Source organism: Amaranthus tricolor, chromosome 4 (assembly GCF_026212465.1).
Source record: "Amaranthus tricolor cultivar Red isolate AtriRed21 chromosome 4, ASM2621246v1, whole genome shotgun sequence".
Classification (NCBI taxonomy): Eukaryota; Viridiplantae; Streptophyta; class Magnoliopsida; order Caryophyllales; family Amaranthaceae; genus Amaranthus; species Amaranthus tricolor.
In genome coordinates, this window is record NC_080050.1 from 24,511,016 (window position 1) to 24,524,251 (window position 13,236).

The 13,236-nt window shown below is 35.9% G+C and overlaps 1 protein-coding gene across 1 annotated transcript; it reads right to left on the reverse strand.

The window, feature by feature from the left end:
• Nucleotides 1-225: 225 nt before the first annotated feature.
• Nucleotides 226-6,560, reverse strand: LOC130811003 (cell division control protein 2 homolog). The gene is made up of 9 exons (XM_057677129.1): nt 6,279-6,560; nt 5,735-5,764; nt 5,461-5,645; nt 4,087-4,207; nt 3,429-3,602; nt 2,756-2,919; nt 2,280-2,367; nt 2,134-2,187; nt 226-1,121 (listed from the first exon to the last, which is right to left on the reverse strand). The coding sequence occupies exons 2-9, from the start codon at nt 5,741-5,743 to the stop codon at nt 1,032-1,034; spliced, it is 885 nt and encodes a 294-aa protein (XP_057533112.1). The 5' UTR covers nt 5,744-5,764; nt 6,279-6,560; the 3' UTR covers nt 226-1,031.
• Between the last annotated feature and the right edge of the window lie 6,676 nt (nt 6,561-13,236).

Consider the following 13,236-nt stretch of genomic DNA (forward strand, 5'->3'; position numbering starts at 1 on the left):
AATTATGTTCCCCCATGCCTAGTTTAAGAATTTTTTATTTAATTTATTTATTTAGTTCAAATTTTCTTGATAAATCTTTTAAGTTAGACTTAGCCCATTGCCCGTCCAAGCCCACCCATAAACAACTATGAGGGTGTGTATTAGGGGGTTGGGCGGATTCGTCATATGGATATGACACAAATAATGATGATAAGCAGTAGAAAATAGTATAGGAGTATTATGTAAAGGATAGTAGTAGAATATTTCGAGCACACTTAAAAGCTCTCAAAAGTGAACAATTTTCTCAATACAAGCGTAGTCCTCTTTTCCACCCCTTAAATATATATACAAACTAAGAGAACTTCCTTTGCAAGAAATAACAATCTATCAAATCACCATAACAAACAAATAACAAAATAAATAAATAACAAAAAAATATCTCTTATGGTATTCAAGTTCTTTCAAAGCTTCTTCAAATGTCTCTTGCACCCTTACGTACTTTTCCATGCATAAGGGTATCATACAAGTTCATGGTTATCTCCTGCTCTACGCCGAAATCATGATGGATGTGCTCTAATTTGCTTCATTGCAGTCTGGTTCTCTTAGAATTATAGTAGTAATAGTTTAACTTGTACAAGACTAAATTTGAGTAAGAAAACCACAGCACAGAATAAACTACGACTAGCTGATGCCTCAATATAAATGGCAGATAAGCATCCAATTCAAAGCAATATTCGTGTAATTTTTGCTTTACGTTTTCTTGTGTTGATGGGAGAGAGTAATTTGTCACAAAACCACAATCAACTATTCAATAGTCGCCAGGAAGAGAGATAATAAGCATATCACAGTGGTGTAGCACAATTCTCAATCCTAAGTCTTGACAATTACACACAAAATCCTTGAGAAAAAAACAAGCATAGCAACAAAAAAAAAATCTACAATAATAATATAAGACTAACACACAATTCACTTGCAAAAAATTAAATCGGCAGAATTTTTCTTCCTTAAGACTCCCAATATTCACAAGAGATAATCTGGAAGGAGAAACACGATCAGGGTACAAAACCAATGTCCTTGAAGTATTCATGTTCCAGTGCATTCCTGGCTGTAATTCTTTTGCTAGGGTCCAAGCAAAGCATTTTCTGAAACCAAAAACATAACAATGAACAGCTAATTTGCAGTATACTCCACATAATCTCATGAAATTATATGAAGTTAGCAAGCTATCGCAACCAAAAAACACCTTTGAGAATAGCACAAGCCACAAAGTCATACTGCAAAAGTCTAATGTCATTCTTTACTTTCCCACTTAAAACACAGTGCACCAACAGACCAGAAAATCAACACAAAACCAAGAGAAAATGAGGGGAGGCTGTTTCATGAGCTTGCAACCTCACAGGAGGACAGCGCACCTCAGATTGGCAGAGGCAGATAAAGAGATTGTTTAGTTTTTGTCTCTTTTCCCTCTTAGTTTACTTTGGAAGACTAGGAATTGTTTCCGAATTCAAGCATTTTTATGTTTCTGGACTGCCAAGGAACACAAGCACTACAATCAAGAGGCAACACAAGCTTTGTAATGCCCACAAGAGTGAAGGATCTGTATCCTAGAAGAGGCGCGATCCCAGAAAGAGGGATGGCCAAGGAGTGAGTTGGGCCTCACACAAGCTTGCACAGATCCAAGTGTAAACTAAGCAGGTGCGAAAGGCAAAATCTTTTATCACCAACTCTGCTAATAGGACAACGTGGCAAGGCATAAAAATTCCATTTGAGAAGCATAACACTCTCAGAGACACATGGGAGAGATTTATTTCTGAAAACTCAAAGAAACTAGAAAAAACAGGCCTCGATAGGATGTATCAATATGAAATTGATCTTTGCAGCCAGCTGCAAGTTAGAGATCAATTGAGCAATTATTACGATAGAAATGTGAGGGCTCGCACAAGAAGATAGACAGAAAAGGAAAAAAAAAAAAAGAAAAAGAAAACAAAGGCAGCCCAGAAAGTAGCAATTCCTTTGCCAACATATGCCTTCTCAGCTTTTTAGGGAGTCATAAAGTGGGGAAGTATATTACTTAGACCACTGACAAGCAATCAAAACTGATCCTCGCATTCAAGGTAATTATAAAGCAATCATGAGAAAAGAGAAAAAACTTACATTAAGAAGATCAATACCAGCTGGATCAAGATTAGGTACCACTGTTGACAGATCCTATAACACACGGAACGAAGATATGACAATAGCAAAACATCAATAGACAAATAGAAAAACATTGTTTAGCTGAGATATAGAAGAGGAAAAACCTTCGGATTCCATTTAGGGAACGAAGATTTAAAGTCGGGTAGGGAGGTCACGCCAGGCCATGTCTCATCATTTGGAGTACCCAAGGTCCTGTAAAGGAAAATTTAGAATCCACATATAAGTATATCCAAGAGCAATTCAAAAAGAACAAGATTGCAAAAGCCAAGATTGCCAGCATTTCAAGCCATCGCGAAAAAACAAAAGAAGCAACATATGCAGTATTAAATGAAGTTTGTTAGTAGATGAATGTGTGTGTATAAACACCCACGCAAACAAGCATACACATGAAATAAGGGAAAATTCCCAAGTAGCCTTTTCAAAAGTTGCTTCACGAGAGACGCGAACAATTGAGCTAAACAATCTCCTAATCACACGTCATCATCTGTTGTGTGGATTACAGATACCCTTTCTAAAAGAAAAGATCGCAAGCAAAGTAAAAGATAAAAATCAAAGATAATTAAAGGAAGAACTCTGAGACCTGAAAATCTTGAAAAGCTCATCAATCTCCGAATCTCCAGGAAATAATGGTTTCTGATTCACCATCTCAGCAAAAATACAACCCACAGACCACACATCTACTGGAGTGGAGTAATGGCGAGATCCAAGCAATATTTCAGGAGCTCTGTACCACAATGTCACCACCTAGAAAGGAGCATAAAAACCATTTAAAACCATACAGACAGTTCAATTAAACTTTTAAAACATCCACATACAACTCAGTAATTTGGCCAGTAGAACTATACATGTTAACAGTGATCCAGTCAGCTAATGACAGCAACTAAATGGGAGAGCTAACGCTTAACAATATATATCAGGAAAGTATTCCCTAAATTGTATGTACATTTATCTATCCAAAATTTTCCTTTTCTGCTCTCTCTCCTTGTTTTTTTAGGTGGATGAGATGAGATTAAATGAGCATGTTCCCAACAGGTGACACTAGACTGAAGATGAAAAATAGTCATAATCATAATTATGCATGCAAATCAAGATTTTCCTAGCGAGCAAACATAAACGAGTTTAAACTAAGAAATTTTTATTAAAATTTTAAACTGAGCCCAACAGCTACTTAATAATATATTAGCCGATGCATGTTTCCGTAACGGTTACAACTTCAAAATATTTAGTAAATTCATGTCCTTGCATTGCTGTACCTCATGAGTAAAAGTCCTCACAGGAATACCAAAGGCCCTTGCTAATCCAAAATCCGCAAGTTTGAGTGCATTAGTTTGACGATCTATCAGCAAATTTTGTGGCTTCAGGTCTCGGTGCAGGACCCTATGAGAGTGGCAATACGCGATACCTCGTAGAATTTGATAAAGAAACCTCTGAAAAAGGTCAATGTTTCATGTCAACACAAGATAAAAATGTCACATTCAAACACATGCAAGTAAAAACGGAGATGTCTTGTCCATACTTATTAAACCTTATACACTTTATATTTATGTGAAGCAACACAATCAAGAATCATCGGATACAACCTCTTTGTTTAAACAAGGGAATGGCTGCAAACATTGGACGGCCCCCTTGTCCATTGAGGTGGGAAACACTTTCGTGGTATTGAGGCGATGTCACGTGGTCTCATACACATTCCACAAATGATCAAAAAAAAAAAAGAAAAGGAAAGTTGCATGTTAAAAGAGGCCATATAACAAGCTATGGTCTCGGAGGAACCAAAATTATCTTTCCACAATAAAGGAGCAAAATTATCATAACAACTTCCTACTATTGGAGTATATAAAACCCAAATGAAAAAAATTCAGCTAGGCCAAAAGAACTCTAAAATGAATTAATCATGGAGTAACACCTTACTTTTATCATGCGTGGATCCTTAGCAAATTCAGGGCATGAATCCATGTGTTTCTTCAAATCAAGGTCTAGATACTCAAAAACCAAATATAAGCGCTTCTCGCTGTGAACTACATCCTGCAACCTGTCCAATTTCATCAATATCGTCACGAACCACAGCATAGACATGCGCCAGATCAAACAAAACAAGAATGCCATAAATTATCATAACATAAAAAAATTGGCTCCTATTACCCATTAATCCCCAGCCAAAGCTCATAATAGAAATCATACAAGAACCTCTAATGGAGCAGAATAGACCTGGATGGCTGCATTGTCATCAATATACATTACGTACTGCTTATAGAGATTACTCTCAGAACATCACAGCTATCAATAAGCTGGAATATAGACTAGACTTTTGAGCCACATTTCACTCATACCCAGGTGAATAATCAAAAATAACAGACGCAACTTCCTTAAAGATTTCTTTACTATTCATTTATCCTAGAGTGTGTTGTGAATGGTAGTTGCTTTGGATCATAGATTCAAATTCAAGTTACTTTCCTATAACTATCAAACTCTCTCCTTTGATATCCAACTCTATGACCAATATACACCAACCATCAGCACCACAACTTTAAACCATTAGTATCAGCAAAGTATTATACCTTCAAATATTGCTTTGAAATTTAAAAGAAACCTCCTAATAGTTCAAGTCTAACCAAATTATTGGAGTAACAAATAGAATCTTGTTTGTTTCCATCATCACTCTAAGCTAATGCCCATGCATTCCTTTCAAATGCCACAAAATCCAAATGTTTTCTTTCTCCACCATCATACAGAGCTTAAATCTGATTTTTACAGCCAAAAAGCTTCTTAAAACTCACTCAATCAACTTCACATCACGGTCGGATTCAACCCTTTTTTTTTCGAGTTGGGTTATTTTGAAGACATTGGTCAACACTGCCAAACAAGGACTCGGTGAGAATCAAACTCATGATCTCTCCTGAAAATTGGTACTTGCACTCCAATTGAGACAATACCTAATTCTCGAACTCTTTGCTTTACTTACATCATCTCCCACTTTTTCACAAATGTTGCATTGGAAAACAACAATATAAATGAATGTCTACCTCAAGGGTTGTCCAAAAACTAAAAAGGACAATGCTAGCTAGAATAAAACCGAGACAACTGATGATAAAAAATATTATTGTAAAAATAATTTTTCATATTTTATAGCTTAGTGGGCCCTTTGATCAAGTTCATGTACTCATGTATATATTTAGCAACATTAATGAGAGAAGGCACGGGAAATATTTCTATCATGGTATCATCATCCAACATTAGCTACTTCAAGTGTTGTCCAAAATGGCATTGCAATAAAAAAATGTATACCTCACAATGTTTCCATGCTGCATCTCTTTCAAGAGGGAGATTTCTCTAATTGCTGTGCTAGGAACTCCCTCGTCCTCCTGCTCCAACCTGATTTTCTTCAAAGCAATAGTCTCATTTGTAACCTTGTCGCGCGCCTTATAGACCACACCATAAGTTCCCTCACCAATCTTCTCAACTTTTTCATACTGTCAATATTACCAATTTTCAGAATAATCATATACCTCAAAAAATGCTAAAACTAATCTTAATATTCTCAAATGACTAAAAAGGAGACCTGGTCCATTTTTCCCCAGTATGTCAACTCCTGGAAAAACAAGCGAGATGCGACCAAAATTAATAGAGGAATCAACTCAAACCAAAATAAATTTATGAATAATACTCCGACAACAGTAAAGTTCGATATTGCTACAATAGTACCAAATACATTGGTATATACATCAATGGTAGCAAAAATAAAACAACTAGCGATATAATTTGAGCTCGTCCTTTTGGCTTCACAAATCATTAAATCATTAATCCAGAAAAGGCTCAACTAAAACTAGCATTATTAACGACTTTAAACAAACAAAATGGTAAAATCGACTAAAACTATAGCGATGAAAAGTCGATAAATTATTGCAAGATAGTTGTACATTCATCCATGGAAGCAAAAAAGTGACATTTACACATATAAATTGAGTTCGATCTTCGGCTAGTTCAGAAAAAAAAGACTAAAATCGAAGAAATTAAGTGAGAGTTCAGATAATAAATTGGAAGGATAAGGATAGTAATGTAAACAAAAATGAGCAAAAATTAGCAGATAGAGAATGAAAACGTACCTAGAGGCCAGCGTAGATCAGCGAAAGAAGAGAGAAATTGGAAGTGACTGGCGCTGCGGACGTTAGAGTACGGTCTCTCTCTACGCTGCGGCGAATAAATATTGAGCAGGAATACAGCACCAAATCTGCTGCTGTGTGTGAATGCTGCCTACAAGCCCTTGTGAAGATCTTAACTCCTACACTTACTTTTTCTTTTTTTTTTTCACAAATGCAAGACTAAAAATAATAATTTGTTCTATGGTGGTAAATAATTTTTTTATCAAAATAATGCTTAAATATATTTGAATTTCCCAACATATAAAAATATGAATTTCTCAAGTAGTAAAGTTTAAATTATTTACGTTTTTTATATCTAATTACATTGACAAGCTTAGCACTTTTAATGTAAAAAATTTCTTCCTCACTTTACATACCTCGCCAATTCTATAGACTTCATGGCCCGTTTGGTACATGGTATTGGAGGGCGGTAATGGTAATAAAATTAAATAATAAAAAATTTGGTTGTTTGGATGCCTTCAATGATAATGGATGGTAATAAAATAAGGTAATGAAATTACCAAAAAGGGTCATTTTTATTACCCTCAAACAACCTGGTATTAGGCTGTAATGGTAATAAAGTATTATTGTGGTAATAAAATAAGGTAATGTTGTTTCGAGCTGAAGAAAAACAATAATGAAGATAAAAAAGGTAATGTATGTAATTATCCAAAAAAATATTATTATTAAAAAAAGAATCATTAGATAGAATAATTTAGATACAATAATGCTTTTAGATACAAATATACAATAATGAAACTAAGAGTTTACCATTTTTTATTACTAACAACCAAATGCAATCAATGAAATATTATCTTCCATTACCATTCTTTAGTCATGCACACCAAACAAAAGAATCTTCATTATCAATTCTCATATTCATTCCTTCATTACTATTGTCATTACTACATTTCATTCTCATTACTTCATTACCATCAACCAAACGGATGGTCAGTGTATACTTCACTACACTTTGATTACCTTGCTTTAGCTACGCAATCTCATCCTCTAGCTTTCTCAGCATAGTCGGGATAAAATATATCCCTTAATAATTTCAAAAAAAAATAAATCTGAAGTGATTCCTATATAATCAAGAAGAGGCTTTTGAGTCCACCTGCATAGATTTATTTGTCCTTTAATATAAAAGGATGCATTTTCCTCCCTTAGTGCATTTGAAAATTCATGGCTTCCAATACATTCTCCATATTTGCAATTCAAATCTTAAATTTCATAAGGTTAACTTCTCCATTGTAAATGTGTGGTTTATGTGCAGCCAATTGAGTGTGCAACTTATCATCATCCTTCTCCTTATTCTTAACTTAAACTTCTAACATCAACTAGAATCTTTAAATGAAATCCATTGTGGATTCTACATTTAGCATATGATGATTGGAAATCTAATCGTCATCCATAGCATTCACGGCCCATTTGGTTGATGGTAATGAAGTAATGGGAATGAAATGTTGTAATGGCAATAGTAATGAAGGAATGGATATAAGAATTGGTAACGAACATTCTTTTGTTTGGTTTGCATGACTAAAGAATGGTAATGGAAGATAATATTCCATTGATTGCATTTGGTTGTTAGTAATAAAAAATGGTAATGACTCTTAGTTTCATTATTGTATATTTGTATCTAAAAGCATTATTGTATCTAAATTATTCTATCTAATGATTCCTTTTTTAATAATAATATTTTTTTGGATAATTACATACATTACCTTTTTTTTCTTCATTATTTTTTTTCTTCAGCTCGAAACAACATTACCTTATTTTATTACCACAGTAATACTTCATTACCATTACCGCCTAATACCATGTTGTTTGATGGTAATGAAAATGACTTTTTTTGGTAATTTCATTACCTTATTTTATTACCATCCATTACCATTGAAGGCATCAAAACAACCAAAATTTTCATTACTTAATTTTATTACCATTACCGCCCTCTAATACCATGTATCAAACGGGGCGTCAGAGTAAGTGGTCTAGACGAAAGAGACTATTGATTTCCTTTGACATTGTGTAGTATTACAGTTTATTATTATTTGAATAGTATACACATTATACACCAAAAACGCTTGTGGCTCAATCGATAGAGCATCTGCATGTTGAGTATAAGGTTTGGGGTTAGACCCCTACTGGACGATTAGGGATATCTTGACTGCGCGCATCCTCTTTACTCCCTCCTTAAGGAAAACGGGTATGATTTGTCCGCACTCTGCCTTGTGGGGATAATAGGAGTGTCCTTTACCTTTTTATATACAATATACACATGATATAAAAGGAATGAGGTATTTGTCAATTTGCTAAAACCCTTTTATGCAAAAAAATAACTACAAAACAATATTAATCTCAAATACCATTATTAGTGATAAGTGAGAGTTGTCTCCACAAAGACGATCTTGAGTTAGTAAAGTGGTGTAAAATGCTATTAGGTAGGCCAAAGGCAAACACAAAAAAAGAATCATTCATTAAAAAAAAAACCTTGAAGTTTGAGACTTTTAAAAACTATAGGTGCGAATAATTTGTTGTGTTACAGTGGCCATAAATCAAAAAGAGTCACTATAAATAAAAAAACTAAGCATTATAGTCAAGTTGTTGAATTTTGTATTACATAAGTGACTTTGACTTTTTATATTTTTTAATGGGAAATTTCACGTGGTAACCCTGAATTATTGACTTTTTCCCGTGATAGACAAACATTTTTTAATCCACATGGTGACCTTAAATTTCCAACTTTTCCACATGGTAGTCAAAAGGAAAGTATTTTTGTTAACTTTACTCTATTTTTCCAAACATAATGACTTACGATTGTAACATTTGGGAAATTAGTAATTTAGAATTGGGAACTTAAAATAAATATTAAGAATAGAATTTTAATCGATCAAACCTAGAAGAAATTAGATAAGTGGTATTGGACTTAAAGGATATCCAACATAATAATTCCTTTATTTTTTTTTGGAATAAGAAAAAAATTTCCATTAATCAATCATAAAGCATTACAGGACATAAGTCCAGGCTGCCACCACTGACATTAGGTTGCATCAAATTGCCAGAGAGGCACACCTTTTAGGAAGGGTTTCCAAACCGCACTCTTCATGTGCAAAAGAAAGGGGAGGGCCTCAAAAATCAAAATAGAGTCAAAAATAGACACTCAAAAACTATACTATACATGAATGATGGTCCTATACATCCAACTAGCATCCCTATCAACTTCTTTAGCACAAATAAAGGAGGATCGAGCCTGTTCTTCTAATTTGATGTTCCTTAGCATGGTCTCAATGGATTTCACTTAAGCTAGCCATATGGATTCATTGCGACATTGCCATATGTGGTATACTAGGCAACTTAGCGCAGTGCATATTATTTTCCTTCTTGCCACTATAACTCTCTATTTTTTCGATGCGAGGTTGCTAAGAAAGAAAATGTTGACACTTGAGCCAAACCAAGCCATTGTGGCATCTAGACATTTTTTACTGAAACTGCAGGCAAAAAGAGATGATTGACTGATTCACTATTATCACAACAGAGGGGACACAAGTCATTCGGGGTTACACCTATCTTATAGAGCCGATCTTTGGTTTTTAGCTTGTTGAAGAGAGTAAAGGATGAATCTTGTTTTTGGGAGTGTAGTTCTGGACCATACCAGCTTTGCCCATGTCACCTTTTTTTGCGAGATGTGAAGATTTTGATAGACCTCGTTTATGGCATAGCTGCTATGCTCCATCCAAGCCCAAAGCTTTTCTTTCACATGACACATTTTTTTGAACGCCCAACTCGAGGTTATAGGTGGGTTGAAAGCTTTCCATTGTCCCCCTTTCATGTATACCTCATGGATCAACTTTACCCACAATGAGTCGTGCTTCATGCTGACATGGCAGGCGATTTTCCCTATCGCAGCTAGGTTCCAGCTTTCAAGATTCCTCACGCCAAGGCCACCAAATTTTTTTAGGGAGCAGACTTTGGCCCAACTAACATTCCCAGGGGTGGTGGTGCTAGTGTCTCTGTGCCACAAGTAAGTTCGAAAAACATTATTCACCTCCTTTAGAATTTTCTTGGGGAGGATGAACATTTGGCACCAATAGCTGGATATGCTCACGAGAACTACATTTATCAGTTGAAGTCTTGCTGCGTATATTAGATATTTGGCATGCCACATACTAATTCTTTCAGTCAACCTATCTACAAGAATTTCACAGTCTGTAGCAGACAGGCGTTTGGAGGACAAGGGGAAACCAAGATATTTCACAGGCAGGTTACCAAGGGGGAACTGAAACTAAGTAGACAACTCCTGTTTCTGGTTGATGCACACACCTGCTAGGAACATAGCAGATTTGTCAAGGTTTGCAGTGAGACCAGAAGCCTTAGAGAATGCATCGATGTTCTCCACTAGAACCTGTATTGATGCAGAGTCCCCTTTGCACATCAACATCAGGTCATCTGCAAAGATGAGGTGATTGAGCCCCAATTTTTTGCATTTTGGATGATATTTAAAGCTAGCTGCTCGATCTACTGGATGCTTTCAGCGTTCTAAAAAGATACTCCATCCTTATGACAAAGAGAAGGGGAGAGATTGGGTCTCCTTGTCGAATACCTCTTCTTGACTGAAACAACTGAGAAGGCTGACCATTTAGCATAATAGCAAATTAAGCGGTCGAGATACAGGTGTAGACTATGCTGACAAATTTTTCAGGAAATTTCATGGCTATCATCATGTCTTTAATAAAATCCCAATCCATCATATCATATCATATGCTTTACAGACAGTTCTTCCATTCATAGTGCTTGACAATATCTTGGCAGAGTAGGATATTGTGAAGGATGTTGTGCCTTGCAACAAAAGCTCCCTGCGAGCTACAAATGATATCATTCAAATTAGTTTCATTCTATTGTAAATAAATAACAACATGAGATCGGTCTGAAATCACCGGGATCATTTGGCCGAGTAGTTTTAGGAATCAGGGTGATTGCAGTCACGTTTCAGGCTTTAAGGAGTACCCCTGTGTCAAAAAATTGATGAATAGCCTCTATAATGTCATTGCCAACAGTCTCTCATGCCGCTTTATAAAAATCGCTATTGTAGCCATCGAGGTCCAGAGCTTTAGTATCAGGAATACTCTACATAACATTCTTGATCTCATCATGAGTAAAATGGAGGTTGATTCTTGATCTCATCATGAGTAACATGGAGGTTGAGGAGTTGGCTATGGTGAGCATTCAAAGTGGAGCCTTCATTTATAATGTCCATATGGATCCTCTGCCGATTCGTAAGCTTGCCACTCAGGATGCCCTTGAAGTACTGAATGAACGCGTGCTGAATTTCGCATTAATCAGTGATTTTGTTGCCGTCTATATGGAGAGTTTGGATGGTGTTAGTATTTCTTCTCTGTTTGATGTTGTTGTGGAATAATTTTGTGTTATCATCACCATACTTGAGCCATTTTAACTTGGCTCTTTGGCTGGTGTGCAAAGCAAAGTCGCTTTTGATTTTTCTCAGGTTTCTCGCAGCCATATGCTCTTGATCTGCTAACAAAGGATTGAGAGGATCAGAGTGCAGCTGATTTTGGATATCATTGAAGTGGCATTCAGCTTGCCTAAGATTATCCTCAATATGAGTGCGCATGTATTTGTTCCTCAAAACTTTTTTCAACAATTGCATTTTCGTTGATATCTAATAGTTCAAAAATCCATTCACCTTTACGTGCCATACAGTGTTGACCGTTTCCAAAAAATCTTCTTTGTTCCCCCAGTGATTATAGAATTTGAACGGTTTTTTTTGTATTAATGGGATGTAAGAAGCAAACAAGCATCGGTGTATGATCAAAATCCCCTTCCGGATGATAAGAGACTTTCACATTTGGGAAGTTATCTTCCCAAAGATTATTTTCCATAATTCTATCAATCTTGCTCATAACCCGAGATGACCTTGCTTGCTTGTTGTTCCAGGTGAAGAATCTGTCGTTGCTTTTAAGGTCATAAAGACCACACGATTCCATACAATGTCTCAGAGGCATGGTTTCATGTAGCCTTGGAGGGCTACCTATTTTTTCATTGAGATTAGCAATGCAATTGAAGTCACCTAGGACAATCCAAGGCATGTTGGTCCCCTGGTTCATATCTTCAAGGTGGTTAAGAAGATCTTGTCGAATATGTTTATTTGTGGCACTATACACAAAGGTACACATGAATTTTTTATCAAAGGAAGGGAAGACCTCAAGATGGATGTATTGGCTATGGTATCTCTTGATGTCGACCTTTATATCCTCACCTTTCCATGCTATAATAATTCTACCCCCTTTATGCCAATCAAGGTTGTGGGTGAAGCACCATCCTGGACATATGTTTTGGTAAAGACGACCTAGATTGTTTCTCTTTACTTTCGTTTCAAGAAGACCAAATAGGCTTATGTTGTGGTTAGATATGAATCTAGCCACCTCCTCTTGTTTCTTTGCCTTATTCAGTCCTCTTACATTCCAAGCTAAGATGTTATTCATTTGGAGGGTGACTGGGGTTAGTCCCCTCCATTCCCTCTACCTCTTTTTCATTCTCTAATGCCATCATATGTTCATTAGTATTATACTCTATCATTTGCTGCACATCTGCATTCTCTTCTATATTTTGCAACAGTTCAAAACCATTATTGATATTAATTTTTCCTGAGTACGTTTTGGTTTGCCCTGCTATTATACTCTTTTATTCCTGATATCCTGTCCATTGTCCCTACTATCGGGTGGACCCCTACATGTTTCCTTTTCTTGCTCATTGATAGGTGTGTCACTTTTGTGTTGCTGGATGTTGTCATTTGTTGGCTTAGACTTGTTCTTCTTCACCCATTTTTGTTTGACATGTCTAAAGCCATCCTCATCCACATTCAAATTCTTTTGATGTGTGGTTTTTGGTAATCCAGTCCTACACTCTA

Bases quoted from the DNA above. Each gene is read 5' to 3' on its own strand.
- LOC130811003 (XM_057677129.1), bottom strand. The intron at 4,208-5,460 runs GTATACATTTTT...GAAATTGGACAG, and splicing joins CAGCATGGAAACATTGTGAG to GTTGCAGGATGTAGTTCACA. The intron at 3,603-4,086 runs GTAAGGTGTTAC...GACCTTTTTCAG, and splicing joins AGGATCCACGCATGATAAAA to AGGTTTCTTTATCAAATTCT.